The 16751-nt window shown below is 45.5% G+C and overlaps 1 protein-coding gene across 9 annotated transcripts in view; it reads right to left on the reverse strand.

The window, feature by feature from the left end:
* LOC134212148 (dual specificity tyrosine-phosphorylation-regulated kinase 2) overlaps positions 1-16751 on the reverse strand; it is a 446248-nt gene that overhangs the window by 147554 nt on the left and 281943 nt on the right. For 2 of the 9 annotated variants that reach the window (XM_062689747.1, XM_062689748.1), the window contains one exon: positions 12891-14273. The exons of 6 other annotated variants lie outside the window; for them this stretch is intronic. In XM_062689747.1, coding sequence (XP_062545731.1) covers positions 12891-12908 — 18 coding nt within the window. In that variant the 5' untranslated portion in view covers positions 12909-14273. The remainder of the gene's footprint in view (positions 1-12890; positions 14274-16751) is intronic. One more of the 9 variants, XM_062689749.1, reaches the window with a different exon arrangement.

Consider the following 16751-nt stretch of genomic DNA (forward strand, 5'->3'; position numbering starts at 1 on the left):
TTTTTTTCTTCCTAAACAATGGAGGGGAATCTGCTCAACAGACATCCTGGGTTGACCAGGAAGTGCTGGGTTAGGGGCCACCTCCAATGAGGGAGGCAGGACTGCATCCCCGACCAGCTAAACCGTTTCCATTGCCGCCAAGCCCATCGTCCCTTCGGTACAACCAGAAAGTAATGCTTCAAAGTGGGGCCAGTGCATAACGCACCCTCGAGGTTAGCTGCGTGTCCTTGCAGCATCGAACATCGTGACTCGCTTTTTTAGAAGAACATCATGGTATTGTGCCAGCGCATTGCCGGCTTTCCAGGTGGCCTTACCACGCCCTATGTCCTCGGAAGGTGGGCAGGGTCGACTTCGCGCCTGCTTCCCTCTGCACGACTGGTATCAAGAATGATGATGCCGCGTGCACCCCAAATTGACCTTTCTGCGATAGGGCCTATTCGCCAGCACACAGAGGGACTTGCCGACGCGGTGCCTACGCCTGCCCCAGCCTTGACGAGGACCCCTTTCCGTCCTCGGGCTCGGAACCCACCCGGTTGACCGACGCCGCGAAAGCGACGATACCATGTTGTTCTTCACGCGGCCACTTGTTCGATAAAAGGATCGAGTTCGACCACAGGGCACCGGTATGACCCATGAAGCCGACTCCGAACCCTTGGACCACCTCTTATTTGCGCCTGAACTAGCCATCCTTGAGTCCACGCGCCACCTTCTGTGTAGCTCCGAGACGATTTGGACGATAGCCGATAAAACGGCGTTCCAGCCAACTTCATCTTTACACATCCTCCGAACTAGGTTGTCCGGGGTAGTGTCCAGACCACATATGGCAAGCATGTGGTCACGCATTGTGCGAATACGCGGGCACACGAACAACACGTGTTCCGCCGTTTCCTCTAAACCAACGCACACCGGACACTCGGGCGAGGCCGAGTGTCCGAACCGGTGTAGGTACTGTCTGAAGCAACCATGGCCTGTAAGGACCTGGGTCAGGTGGAAAGTGATTTCCCCATGACGCCTCTTGACCCACGTACCTATCTCCGGTATCAACCTATGTGTCCATCTACCCTTAGTGGAACTGTCCCACGCACGCTGCCATTTGACCATTGAGGCCAACCTGACAGTCCTGCGGATGCCTCTCGTGCCGCGCATTTCAAAGCACTCTATGTCTTCACCGATAACGATGTCAATAGGCATCATACCGGTGATGACGCAGAGTGCATCGTGCGACACGGTACGGTACGCGCTCGCAACTCTTAGGCACATGAGCCTATACGTACTTTCTAACTTCGTTCTGTAGCAGTTAATACGCAGGGCCGTGCCCCAAGCTGGCCCCCATACCTCAGTATGGACAGAACAACGCTAGCCAGAAGCTTGCGCTTGCTGGCATAAACCGCAGAGCTGTTGGACATAATTCGGGACAATGCCACTATAGCTGTGGAGGCACGCTTGCAGGCGTAATTGACGTGGCTACCAAAGGTGAGCTTATCGTCGATCATTACCCCCAAGAGTTTGATTGAGCGTTCAGAGGTGATCGTGCAGTTGCCTGCCCTTATCACCGCTTGCTGCTCCGACTTTCGGTTGTTAACAACAACCACCTCAGTCTTGTGGTGAGCCAGTTCTAACTTCCTGGAACTCATCCACTCCTCCACAATTGCGATCGAGTGGGCTGCAGTCAACTCCACCTCTTCGATCGATTCGCCGTAGACCTCCAGCGTAATATCGTCAGCGAAGCCAACGATTACCACGCCCACCGGGAACTTCAACCTCAAGACACCGTCGTACATGACGTTCCATAACACCGGACCCAGTATGGAACCTTGCGGAACCCCTGAGGTTATGTCAACACACTTCCGACCCGCCTCCGTGTCGTATACCAGTACTCGATTCTGGAAGTAGCTTCCGAGAATCTTGTACAGGTACTCAGGAATTCCAAGACGCAGGAGCGCATCTGCAATAGCTGCCCAACTGGCACTATTGAAAGCATTCCTCACGTCGAGAGTCACTACTGCACAATAGCGAACTCCTCTTATGATGGATAGCTATCTCCGCGGATTTGGTAACCGATAAGATAGCGTCTACGATCGACTAACCCTTTCGGAAGCCAAACTGGTTACTCGATAGACCGTCCGCACCCTCCGTGCGTATCAACAACCTGTTGAGGATGATCTTCTAGAGCACCTTCCCGCCATATCAAGCAGGCATATTGGTCTATATGCCGACGGATCCCCGGTGGTTTTCCGCCTTTGGCAATAGGACCAAGCTCTGCCTTTTCCATGCTTCAGGAAGACTCCCTCGTCCAGGCATCTCTGCATGACAGATCTGAACATCTCGGGAGCCTCAGCAATGGCCGCTTTAATGGCCAGGTTCGGAATACCATCCGGTCCTGGTGCCTTACCTACACTAAGGGACTGTGCAATCCCCGCAAGTTCTGCCACAGTTACTCTTCCCTCGTCGGCCACCCTGGCTCCTGGCAGCTCCACGAAGGGAGGCCAGGGCAAGCCAGGGTCGTGACGTGGGAAGAGCCCCGCGATGATCCTCTCCAGCATCTCTGGAGACCGCTCTGTAGGGGCCATCGCCCCACGTGTCTTGGCCATTACGACCCTATAGGCATCACCCCATGGATTCGCGTTGGCACTTTGACACAGGCCCTCGAAGCAGGCTTTTTGCTTGATCTAATCTCAGTCTTCAGAGCGGCTCTAGCAGCCACGAACGCCACCCGTCGTTCAACACGCTCCTCTTCTGTGCGTGCTCGCTGCATCCGCCTCCTTGCCCGTAGGCAGGCGCGGCGCAGGTTCGCAATTGCTTGAGTCCACCAGTAAGCCGGTGGTCTCCCATTCCTAGGGTGGACTTTCCTAGGCATGGTGGCATCGCATGCACGCGAGAGTACTGTTACCAGCTGCTCGCCACTCAGACCGAGAGTATTGTGCTCGCGGCGGAGCGCTTCCTTAAACACCTCGTCGTCGAAGTATGATGTCTTCCACATACGAGGACTAGGCCTCGCCCCTTCTTCCGTCCGCTGAATGCTGGTCGTATAGTCGATACTGTAGCGAACCGCCAGGTGGTCGCTGTGAGTGTAGCCATCATCTACCCTCCAGTTCGAACTACTCGTTTGGCCAGGGCTCCAGAACGTAACGTCGATAATCGACTCGGCGCCGTTCCAGCTGTAGGTACTTTTGGTACCGACATTAGCCAAGTCCACATCCAACATGGCCAGTGATTCCAGCAGGATCTGTCCCGTTGATTCGTGGATCGGCTTCCCCATTCTACGGCCTAAGCGTTGAAGTCCCCCGCTATCACCACCGGCCTACGCCCCATCAAGTTAGCCGTCAAACAATCTAGCATTCGACCGAACTGCTCGATCGACCATCGAGGAGGCGCATAGCAGCTGCAGAAGAAGACCCCGTTGATTTTGGCAATGACGAAGCCCTCGTGTGTCGAAGACACCAACTCTTGAACTGGGTATTTCCCCGTTGTCCATATCGCTGCCATTTGAGACCCATCGGTGACCCAATTACCGTTCCTGGCGGGTACCCGGTAAGGATCTGCTATGATGGCGATATCCGTCCCCATTCAGCAACTGTCTGACACAGCAGTTGCTGGGCTGCATCACAGTGGTTCAGGTTTAGCTGCGTTACCTGCACTGTGATTTTGCAACACGCTTAAACGCCGGGCACTTCAAACCCCCCATGGGGTGCTTGCTGTTCGCAGCTTTGCTGGAACAGATCAAACAGTTGGGAGGGTTCGTGCAGCATTGTGCCTTATGTCCCTCCAATCCGCAGCGTCGACAGAGCTTGCTTCTGTCAGGGCCTTTGCAGTCCCATTGCTTGTGCCCCGGTTCCAGGCACTTGAAGCAAACTTCGGGTTGCTCATATATGCCCACAGGGCATACCGACCACCCCACCTTGACGCTCTCTAACTTGACTACCTTGGAGGCGTCCGCTGCAGATAGCCGAACCAATGCTACCTGTGTCCCTGCCGGACCTTTCCGTAGCCGAACGGTGGACGCCTCCACTTCACACTGTCGCCGCAGTGCCGCGACGAGCTCTTCGACTTCGGTGATCTCGTCCAGGTCTTTAACCCTTAGATTCACCTCCGTCGTGAGTGCCCTCACCTTGACCGTCTCGCCTAGGACTTCTTCCGTCAAATTTTTGTAGGCGGCGCCCTTTTGCGAGACACCCCGCTTCAGCTCGAGGATCATTTCGCCCGTCCGGGTGCGTCTTATTCGACGTACGTCGGCGTCGAGTTCACCGAGCTTGACGTCACTCCTCATCGCCTGCAAGACGTCCGAGTACTTAGCCTCGTCCGTTTTGATGACTAGAGCATCACCCCTGAAGCGATTGGTGCCTACCCTAGAATTCTTGCTACCCTCATTCGCCTGGGCCTTCTTTTCGGCCCTTGACGTTTTCAGTTTCCTCTTGTTTTTGACCAGGGTCCAGGAGGCGTCATCCCCCTCTATTTCCCTGGTATGGGGCGGCTGAGAGCTCTCAGTCTTCCGTAACCCCTTACCACCGTCTTTCCTGGGTGGACGGACCTTTCCAGGCCCTTCCTTCCCCGGTTTTGGAGGTACCTGGCCGGGGTTCGGCTTCCCAGCCCCACTACCCTTGTTCGGGGTAGTAACCCTCCGCGTTTTGGGGCGGCCCCAGGGAGCTCATCCCTGGAGACTGTCTCCCCGTTTTTGTGTCTGCTCCGTTGGAGCAGCCACCCCCGACGTGCCCGCGAATACTTGAGCCTCGGTCTGGGCAGACTTTGGCACCACCGTCTTCGCTGGCACGTCCTCGGTCGATTCGACCTTGCCCAGATCCGCGAATTTTTGGGCCTCAGTCTGGGTAGACCTTGACTCCATGGATTTCACGGGTTCGCACTTGGCCGTCCCGACCGCCTTTTCCAGCTTGCCGTCCAACATCGACTTTCGAAGTTTCTGCAAGCTCCTCTTGAGGTCCTTACTGATATTATGCTTCGATGACGCAAAGTCGATGATGGCGTCCAGCTCTTCCGTCGCCACCTCGAAGGCCGAAAGCCCATCGCGTTTGCGGTTCATCGCCTCCACAAGCCATGGGCCGTCAATAACCCCTACCGGCGTTTTTCCGAGAGGAAGGTTGAGTGACCCACGCTGGCGCTGCGCACTGAGCTGCCGACTATTGCCTCTGGCCTCCTAGGCGGAGACCTGAACAACCCACTTCTTGCGAAGGGGTTGTCGCCTACACTACTACCACTAGTTGAAGAATTGCCTTGGTTTTCCATTTTGGTCCCACGAGTTGCTCGGGAAAAGAGGTCCACCACGCCAGAGCCCAGCATGACGCGGTAAGGGACAATTACTGTGGAGGGTGCCCAGGTACCCCACAGGCTCCGTTAAAGGCCTAGCTTATTATTTCACCCCCCTGCATCCCCTCGGCACGGGTCGCTTGACGCCTTGGGATTAGGGGTTAGAGACAATGGTCCCGGTCTGACTCGCAGTGGCCATGGGAGGGGTCGTCAAGCCCTTGGTGTCAATAGCTTGTGGGAGGATATAAATGAGACTGTTAGGAAGGACTAAGTGAAGTCAGTTGGAGAACACAGAACGCCTCCGGGGTTAATCCTTTTATTTTCTGGTCTAGCTTACTATACATGCTTGCTGGCATCGTGGAGTTGGCTTCTTACTAAACACACTCTGCGCTTATGAAGTAGGAGCTCATAAATAAAGGGGAATTATTGCCAAATTCAGAACAAGGATTTGAAACTTTCCAGTGTAAATTGTTAGGCCGAATTACCATTTGGTCATACAAACCACTTATGCCGAATCCCTGGAGTTTCTGAATTGCATTTGATGAAGCAATTTCAATGTTACTAGTTGATCTCTTGGATCTTTAATAAAAATGATCGTTTGGTCGAACAGGTCATATGATCGAAAATGTCATTCGGCCGATCAATAGTGAATGTAAAAGTGTGAATTGATTACTGATAATTGAGAAGTGAGAAGTAAAAATTATAAGTGTGAGAAGTTAGAAATAAAAAGTGTAAATGAAGACGTGTTATGTTTTACTTCTCACTTTTCGCTCCCGCTTCTCACTTCGAAAAGTGAGAAATAAGAGATGATAAGTGAGGAATGATAAGTGAGAAGTGAGACATCTTTACAATGACAAGTGAGAAATAAAGAGTTCGAAGTGAAGAGTGAGAAGCAAGAAGTGAGACGTATCGTTTCTCAATTCTGGAATTTCATTTCTCATTTCTCGCTTTTCAATGTGAATAGTGAGAAGTGTTACTTTTAAGAAAGAAGTGATACGTCTCTTTTTTCATTCATAATTTTTCACTTCAACATTTTTACAGTGTAAATAGAGAAATGAGAAGTGAGAAGTAAGACGTTTTTTTATTCCTTTCTTTATTTGTTAGGCATTTGTGTTACTTAACCGCTATTGTGCCGAGATTCTGCTGTACAGAATCCAAACAGAATCTATTTTTAGATTTCCATTACTCGTTATTGTTGTCGTTGCCAGTCCATCGTGAGTCCATTGTGTCCGTTTGTCCATGTCGTATATCCAATGATCGTTGCATTGTTCGGTTGCCATTTAAGTAGCGTTGGAGGAATGCCTCCGAGAAGAACAAGTTGTCAGTCGTCATCAGGCAGCCCTGACGGTAAGGCGCGTACCCCAAAACGCCGCCGTATGGGCTGTGGATCCAGCGACTGACGCGGGTTTGGTGGAGGGGCTGGGAATCGAGCCAATGGCCATCCGTTTATAAGGCGAACGTGTAGCCAACTACGCTATGAGACCCCCCTGAAGAAGTAAGACGTCTTGTTTCTCATTTTTCAGTTCTCACTGCGAAGAGCAAGAAGTGTGCAGTAAGAGTAAGACATAAGAAGTGGGAAATAATGAGTGAGAAATTAGGGAGAGCCGTTCCACTTCTCACCCATTATTTCTTATTCCTCATTTCTTGCTTCTCAATTTTCACAGTTGTAAGTGCGAATTGAGAAATAAGAAGTGAGATGCGAAACGAGAACTGAGAACTGAGACGCCTCGCCTCTTATTTATAATTTCTCACTGCTCATTTATTACATTCTGCCTATCACAGTGGAAGGTCACAGTCATTTTTCTCATTACTTACTCCTCATTTCTCGCTTCCACTTTCCCGCCTATCATAATTTAACCTATCATTCGCATTCCTCATTTTTCAAACGACATTCTTGGCCGAAGGATGTTTTCGATCGCATGACCTTTCCGGCTAAATGTCATTTACCGCCAAATGGTGACCATTCCGGCAAAATGGCATTTCCGGCCAAAGGACTCATTAGGTCTAACAACCTTTTCGGCCAAATGACCAGTTCGGCTGAAAGGCATTTTTGAACATATGATCTGTCTGGCCAACCAACATTTTCCGCCAAATGGCCTTTTCTGCTGAACGACCATTCCGACTGAACGGCAATTTCGTCCAAATGACCTATTCGATAAAACGACTTTTTCAATAAAATTACCTGTTGGGCCAAACAAAATTTTCAACCTTGTGACCCGTTCGGTCATATGAACTTTTCTGCCAAACGACCATTTTAGCCAAACAACATTTTCGACCTATTCAGCCAAACAATTTTTTTGACCAAATGACCATTTCGGTCGTTTGTATTATTCGGCCATTTCGATGTCCGAAACAATGCAGCCACGTTCGACAGTAAATATTCGCTGTATCCGAAAGCTGAGCTTTAGAAGAAAACAGACGTCGCATGGAATGCATTCTTTTGCAGAATTCGTTGGTAACAACAACATGATAACTGAGGGGCCTCTCTTCCCCTTCAACAAATAAGTTCACTTGGGTATGCTTTGGCGGCGTTACCAAAAATCAAATCTTCCACAGCTGCATCAGTCGAAAATGAAAACGAAGCCATTTTGACGAAGTATCGGTACGTATCTGATCATCAAAATTATCAATAGCGAAACATATCTGCATTGCACAGATTTGATCCCAGAAGGACATCGTTGGACGACAGGTCCTTCGCTGATAATAAACTAGACATTCGCCTTCATTGTCACCAGTGAGCATAATCTGGGTGAACTGCTTACACGAAGAAGATAATAGAACAAAGAGAAGCCAATACCATGATGGAGCGATCAAAACCAGAGAACTCAGTCCTTTAACTCGACGGATCAAGGAAAAGCTTATGTCGACGGATCAAGCTAGCTTTTGGGCGGAATGGTGGTTTGAAGATGCATGGATCAAAAAGGCAAAGGCTGCGATACTCGACGGCTGGAAGTGTTCGTTAACAGATGACTGCGATGCATAATTTGAGCCTGGTCGCCTTACAATTGAGTTTTAAACATCAAATCTGCAAACAATCGTAGTATTGAAGCCCAACAAATCAATCCAGCAAAGACAGGCCTACAGGTTCACGCGGTGTTGATTCCAAAAAAAATATTTAAAAAACAGAGACGACTAAAATCCATCTAGGCAACAGTTGAAGCCAATAGCGGACAATCGCCCAGCATGGACATCTTTCAAGTCAGCCCTTTGCACTCCTCGGGATGCGCCGGACTCCTTAGAAAATGTCTGTTATGAAGGGTGGTATGGCATAACGCCGTTTGACATAAAGGTCGTTTAGCATAATGTCGTGTGGCATGATGGCCGTCATTTGGCATAATGGCCGTTTGGCAAAATAGTTGTGTAATTTCGGAACTAATGCATAATATGTTCAATTATTTATAATTTGTATCGCTTGAACATTACGAGAGAGAGGCTTTGCATTGTTTTGTTTAGAATTAAAGATTGTATCAAATCACTGCTTGAAGAAACATTGATATACATCATGAAATTTTTATTATCTGCCTTTTCCAGTTAACTTCTTTTTACAAACAACAAGACAAACTAAAAAAGACGGAATCTCAAATAGCAAAATTGTAAGTGCTCGAGAACAAAAACTATTTTATTGGTTGTTTCTGCCGGAAATATAATCATCTCTTAAGTGCCTTAAGCCTAAAAAGTATACGGTTCCTTCTTCAATGGATGAGTTGCCTTGTGCCTTAAGCCTAAAAAGTATACGGTTCCTTCTTCAATGGATGAGTTTTTCCGGCATATGACAAAGATACGATCCTTTTTTTTTTTCAAATAATGCATTTGCCCGGCATAGCACAAGGCAGAATATGTATAGTTCTTATTCTCAATGTATGCAGCTCAAGGAATGGGGAGATATAATTCCTTTTTTCAAAGGATGTGATTTCCTGACAGAAGGCAAGAGAGGATATAATTCATTTGTTCAATTCAAGCAACTTCTCGGTTTAAGGCAAGAGAAGATTTGAACCTTTCTTTCATAGGATGCATTTGACCGTCAGAAGGTAAAATACGATATGGTTCCTAGTGACGCATTCCACGCAGAATAACACATAAATAACGAAATTTTAACATGATAGTCTTTAATTGGGATGAAATTTTGCACAGCACAGCACAGCACAGCAGACTGATCATTTTCCACTAATTTAAAAAAAATGACCCTCGAGTAATTTATAAAAAGGTGGAGCAAATTATTATAAAAATATTGTAACTTGAAAACCGAACGAAAAAACTGTCTGAGAACGAATTGTAGGAGGCTGAAAGGAATTGAGGACTTTATGGAGAAAATATCATACTGGTCAAAAAAAAATTTTACACTGAAAAAAATCGTTAATTTTTGTAAAAATGGAAATATCATTGGCTGAATGCCACTAGTCGAAATTAATTTATTGGCTTTTTTCGGTGATAATTATACTACTCAAAGTGAAAGGGAGTAGATGAAAGTAATGAAGATACAGATTCGATTGACACCGCAAGCGAGCGGCAAGTGTGTAAAGAAAATAGAAACTGAAGATTAGCAGAGGGCCATATGAGAGAACAAGCATTGTTGAAATCGCTGTCATTCTGCCTAACGTCCTAATTATGAATGCCACTAGGCCGAACAATCCATTAGGGTTGTTTGGCCGTAAAGGTCATTTGGCCGGAAGGGTCGTTTGGCCGAATGGGTCATTTGGCCGAAATGGGTCGTTTGGCTGAAAGGGTCGTTTGGCTGAATGAGTCATTTGACCGAGATTACAATTTGGCCGGAAGGGTCGTTTGGCCGAAAGGGTCGTTTAGACGAATGGGTCATTTGGCCGAATAGGTCATTTAGCCGAATAGTTTATTGAAAAGTGAGAAATTAGGAATGAGAAGAGGGACGTCTCAGTTCTCACTCCTCATTTATCACTTCTCGCTGTCAAAAGTGAGAAGCGAGAAGCTACTAGTGAGGACGTCTCACTACTCAATTCGTGCTTCTCACTTTTGACAGCGAGAAATGAGGAGTGAGAAATGAGACGTCTTACTTCTCTTTCCTCGTTTCTCACTTCTCACTGTGAAAAGTGAGTAGTGTGAAGTGGGTAGTGAGACGTCTTATTTATTCATAATTCTATCGTCAACAGGTACACATTTCAACCCTACAGACATGAGGTCAACAAACACTGATGCAAACATGTTAAAAATCTTAAAATATGTTTTCTTATAGTCGTCCTAGACAGGCTAAAATTAAATGCACAAAAACAATTATTAAATAGGCGACACATACTAATTAGTGGCGCGTTATAACCGTAGTTGGTCCTGGTTACTGGAACATGTAGAACATGTCTTCCTACTCATTCCTGATTTCTCACGTTTCAATAAACTATTCGGCTAAACGACCTATTCGGCCAAACGCCCCTTTCAGCCAAACAACCTTTCGGACAAACGATCCTTTCGGCCAAATGACACTTTCAGCCAAATGACCCTTTCGGCCAAATGACCCATTCGGACAAACAAGCTTTTCGGCCAAATGACCCTTTCGGCCAAACGACCCATTCGGCCAAGCGACCCTTTCGGCCAAATTAACCTTACGCCCAAACGACCCTTTCGGCCAAATAACCCTTCCGCCCAAACGACCCTTTCGGCCAAATGAACCTTTATTTCAAACGACCGTTTTGGCCAAATGACCCTATCGGCCAAATGACCCTTTCGGTCAAATGACTTTTTCGGCCAAACTATCCTTTCGGCCAAATGACCCTTTCGGCTAAATGACCCTTTCGGCCAAATGACCCATTCGGCCAAATGACTTTCAGCCTAATGGTCTGTTCGTCCAAATGGTATATTCTGCCAAACAACTTTCGGCCTAGTGGCATTCGGCCAAATGCCTTTCGGCCGAATGAGTTTCGGCCAAATGACCCTTCCCCCTTAAAAATCCATCTTTATTTATTCACAAAATTTTTACCACAAAAACTTGACTCCAAAACACACATTTTAACGACATCAGTTTGATGGAGAAGTTAAAAAGTGGGAGCTACTTTTGGCTCATTTTTGAAACATTGACTATTCCCAAGACAACACATATATTTGACGCTGAATTATGATTCCTTGGTCAATTTGAACAAAAATGCCATTATTTATTTTATTTCTAAGTATTACCGTTTTCGAGATATTTCAAATTTCAATTTTTAAAACTGAAAAAGTATTCCGCCTTTTTCAAAACTTACTCGCGATTCTTCATCACCAACACCAACACTAATACTAGATCTGTTACGTAGTGAAGCGTTCCCACGGTCTCGTATGCTCCTGGAGTTTGCGGACGATATCGACCTCATTGAAATCGATCGCAGTAGAAGAGGCTTATTTTCTACTGAAGATGGAAGACAGTGAAAAAGGGCTCTTTCATAAACTCCACCAAAACAAAGCATATGGCTGCGGGTAGAGTCCGAGGAAGTGGTGTTCGTTCTCAGGTGGTACTTGATGCGTTTGTATTTGAAGTTTTCAATGACTCAGGCAGGAAAATGTAGCAGAAGCCCTCTTTGCAGGCAATTATGATGAATAAATAAATGTAAGTAAGCTTCTTTTGCTATTTGAACCTTTTCTTTGGAACTTCACGAAAACCACAGGAAGGAATACTAAGCTCAGCATTTTGATCGTTTTTTTTTTCTTAATTTGCTTGTCACAAAATAAAAAATACCATACAAGTTACTATTTGGACACAAGATTTAATTCCAATATCCATTTTACCCTCAGCTGATAGATATACTTGAAAGCCTTTGTCCAAGTATCAACTTGTATAGTCTTAGCTCATTTTTATTGTGCGAGAAGCAATTCCAAATGCTTTTCAACTTAGTATTCTATTAGCATTTATCTTGGTTATTAATTGAAAGCTTTTCTATGTCCGTCATCAAATGAGTATGTATGTGAAAAACTTTAAAACAAAGCGCTAAAGAAATTATCATTCAGGAGTAAAAAGTGTCACTTGTAATTTTATGGATATTTATATCATACAAAATAAAGAACTGATATTATTACAATCAAAAGTCTCAAAACTAAAGTTTAAAGAAACTTATAATACACAGGAATTTGAAAAAAATTGTTTTGTCATTAAATGTTTCGAGCAAAACTGAGCATCACATTTATTTTTCATTGCTTTATTTACGTGATTTTTAATCCTAAATATGTTCTTCAATTCTTTTCGTGAGAGACAACTTGACAAGCCAATAAAATCATACAAACATTGACCTGTAACAGGAAGAAATCTATTCACCCGGATATAAGAACCCCATTAAGAACCACAAGAATAACAAGAACAGCTTTATTTCCACCGAACTAGCCAATTACAGTTCACATTATTTACACAATAATCAATGGAATAAAAAGCATATGTTTAAATGTGTCAATTAAATTCCGAAGGCCTTACAAACATCACCGAGCAATAATACCTCAGCCTTCGGCACGTGAGTCACCCCAATAACTGATCTTGGGTTACACAACTTAGCAATCCAATCAGAATCAACAGAAGCGGCACATAGCAATGCAAATTACCACCAGACCAGCCGAGACCAGACTCCCAAGAGCCCCGCACGTGTGTAGGAATCTACGATGGAGAGGAAAAAAGAACTCTACCTCTACCCAAGCAACAGTATAGTACTTACTGGTCCACGATCCAACATGATGATTGCAGCTCTATGGCAGCTTCAATGTGGGAAGGTTGGTTCTGGCTTCTACAATAATGCTAGCTCGTCTAAAGTAGGGTGCAGTTTCAACCAAACCTGTCCGTGACGATGCGATGTGTAGAATCTCCCAACCGAGGCTTGGCTGGTGGGCCCTCGATGGGTACAGCTGATTAGTCTTCAACGCGGGTAAGATGCTGCAGGCAGCCGAAGTTATGTATGCCAAAGATTACGCAGCAAATTGAGCACATTTAATTCTGATTTTTTTTTCTCCACTCACACGATTACCGTTGGCTGGCTGTGGAAAATCTTCTTGTGTAACACACTCGCAGCGATTCCACCCACAACAAATTGCTTCTTGCTAAAACGATTTTTTCCAGCACAATTTTTACTTGCTTTACCACCAGAGACTTATCAAACATGCACAAGCAGCGAGCCAATTATTTGTACTCGCTTTCTCGTTCTTTTGCTTCTGTTTCACTATGCTTGAACTAAGATTACATTCCTCTTCTCATTAGCATCAGCAACGGTGATTTTATGCTCTACGCTTCTTTATCTTTCTTCTCCGATTCTGTGCACTTCGCAGACACTTTTGTGGATCTTCTTTTCTAAATCAATTGATTATCGGGGGCCTTACATTTCGTTCCGCACGATACTTTTCTCCAGAGCTTAATTGATTGCTTTTTCTTCTTTCTTCGGATATTACACGCAATTGTTGAAGAAAACTCTAAATCAATCACTACACGAGAAACTCTCCGGGTGAAAACGTCGCATGCAGTACGATTCAACGCGCAAGAACTCCGCAAGTCTCCACCGAAAACAGAACGTCAGGTCCAACCGTCTCGCTGCGACTAAAAGAAATCTTGGTTCTATCTCGGAACGGCGGTTGACTGAGTACTAACTAATCAGTCGAACGCCACACACACGACTCCGCTAACGGCTGGGGGTTGACTAAGCGGAGACTATCGAAGCCGCAAGCTCCCCAATGCGACGACTTGCGTTCGAAGTTCTTGTGATTCACTTTATGGCTCTTTATCTCTCTCAGTACGCCGCCGTCGAACTCGTCATCGCTGTTGCCGCGCGGTTCGGATTTCTCTGCAGCTCAGCTCACCAACTCTGCTGATGCGGGTTGTTTTTTTGCTCCGCGGAGAAGTTCAAGTGCTGCCGTTTGTTGCACTCCGTGAGCAGCAAATAGGGGCCGCTGCAGTGGGCAACAAAGAGTCCGCTGACGAACCGGTTCTCGCCGAGCGGTCGCGGGTGGGTGGGTGTGCACGCGGGCGGTCTATGGGTAGGAGGTCACACGTGCGAGCTGTTTGTCTGGCTGGAGCATGAAATGCACATATTCTAGCTAAATTGTGCTCGAATCTGTTGGAAAATAGGGAAACGGAGACAGAGTGAGAATTGGTCGAGCACGAGCGAGCGAATGAGCGCTGAGAGGAAGCACTGTGAGATGAGGAAATGTGGAAACTTATGTTTTGGGTTGAGTTCAATGGCTGTGGGTGAGCAGGTATTTGTAATGAGCTTCGCAATGCCTTCGAATGAGCGGGTGTGAGTACACTACTTTACTGGGTACAGAGTTTCTGCTGCTAACAGCACAGTACTGAAGGAAATCAGCTGGCGTGATGCAAATTCGATATGTTGTTTGTTTGTTTCTCCGGCGTTCTTACAAATTACGCCGAGAAATTCAACAACTGATAACCGGATTGAGCGAACAGGGGCCTTATAATAAGAGCAGCAAGAAACAACTTTGTTGGAATGGGTGGACTGAGGGTAAATATGTTTATTTTTATGTTGTTTATATTGAATTTGAGTTTTTTTATTGGCTTTTGCTATTTATTTTTGTCACATTCAAGGGGAATAAGTATGCGATGAAAAAACTTAAATCGGATGTCCACAAAAAAGCTAACGACTGAGGTAGACCAACCCAGGGCTGAAAACCTCAATAAAAAAGAAAAAAAGCTAACGAATTAATTTCCAATATAGTTGCCTGCAAAACTCGACGAGCTCAGGTGGTCTAGTGGCTATCACTTCTGCCTTATAAGCAGGAGGTCATGGGTTCAATTCCAGGCTCGTCCCTTTCCTACTTTGTATTTCTATCTTAGTTCTTTCTGTGTTTCACGATTATACCAAAACGATTCCTACTGTTATAACCTTCCACAAAATCCCAAAACCTCCCGTGGCACCTATGAGAGGTCGTAGAGTTCTCTGCATCTTTCATAAGTAGGTGTCCAACAAACCATCCTTCCCCTTCCTCAGCATTCGCAAGGACGTGGCCAGGACAGATCTCGACTATTGGAGATTGCATTGCTTCCCATCTAAGAGATAGTGATTAGTCCCAAATCAATATCTGTGGTAACGGATGAAAGTGATACTACTCTCATACAATAGTCTTGGCTTGTACCAACTACGAATTTGTGCGAACTGCTAAATGCTGATGCTGAATGCTGAATATAGTTGCCTGCAATACTCCATAACTCTCGTTCAATCGAAACTGATCAAATTACTCATCTACTATATTTTTCGAAACGAAATCAATATGGAAGGTTTATGAGGATGAAATTACAAAACAAAAAACTATTACCTACCCTTAATTAGGAGAATTCCGGTCAAGTATGAGATGCAAAATACTGTTGATATAGAGAAAAACGCGTTTCTATTTCGATATAGAAAAGGTAGAGCAACTAACTTGAGTATGGTGTGATTCTACCAGGTTCGTTTATTAAGCTTCAAGCATTCATTATCATGTGCGCAAAAAACTAGTATTATAACCGTTTCAATATTATGAATTACACTGGTCAACTGTAAAAAGTATTTGAGCTGATCATGTGGTGCATTTGTAGTTCGCAACCTCAGAAATCGGCTGGTAGCTAGTCCTACTTAATTGTTAGGGAAAATTCCCAGATTATTTGGTCACAGTAAAAGGGGGGAAGGAGGTTTCTTCGCTTGTGCGTACACCTGCGTTATTTTAGTGTACGTACACTCAACCCTCTTTTTACGTCACTTATTCGGGGGACGTAAATCGAATGTGACGTAAAAAGAATTTTTGCTAAAATTTCTAGTATTTCACTTAATTTATTGATAGTGAGGATACTTTCAAATACATTCACTGGCGTCTTACATGAGGTATTGTAAGATCTCTCCGAATCCAGCAGATGTTATAAGATCTCCAAATTGTCCTGGAGTTTGAATCAAATGGTCTACCGAATCAACCAACGACTTCATGATATCCCAAGTCGTGGTATCAACTCAATTATGTCCTCCGAGGATTTGGCTTTCACTTGCGTCTCAAAACAAGACATATGAGGTGTTGCAAGATCTCCAAATTGTCCTGAAGTTTGAATCAAATGGTCCACCAAATCAACCAAGGCTTCCATGATGGCCCCAGTCTCCGTATCAACCCAGTTTTGTCCTCCGATTATTCGTCTTTCACATCCGACTTCAATTCTTGCATGTATGAAGTTGTAAGATCTCCAAATTGCCCTGAAGTTTGAATCAAATGGTCCACCGAATCAACCAAGGCTTCCATGATGTCCCCAGTCTCCGTATCAACCCAATTTTGTCCTCCGATTATTTGTCTTTCACATCCGACTTCAATTCTTGCATGTATGAAGTTGTAAGATCTCCAAATCGTCCTGGAGTTTGAATCAAATGGTCTACCGAATCTACTGAGACTTGCATGATGTCCTCAGCCGCGGTATCATCCCAATCATGCCTTCCGAGTATTTGTCTTTCACCTGCGTCTTAAGTCCAGGTATATGAGATGTTTTAAGACCTGCAAATTGTCCTGGAGTTTGAATCAAATGGTCTACAGAATCAAACAAGGCTTCCACGATGTCCCCAGCC

Source organism: Armigeres subalbatus, chromosome 2 (assembly GCF_024139115.2).
Source record: "Armigeres subalbatus isolate Guangzhou_Male chromosome 2, GZ_Asu_2, whole genome shotgun sequence".
Lineage (NCBI taxonomy): Eukaryota > Metazoa > Arthropoda > Insecta > Diptera > Culicidae > Armigeres > Armigeres subalbatus.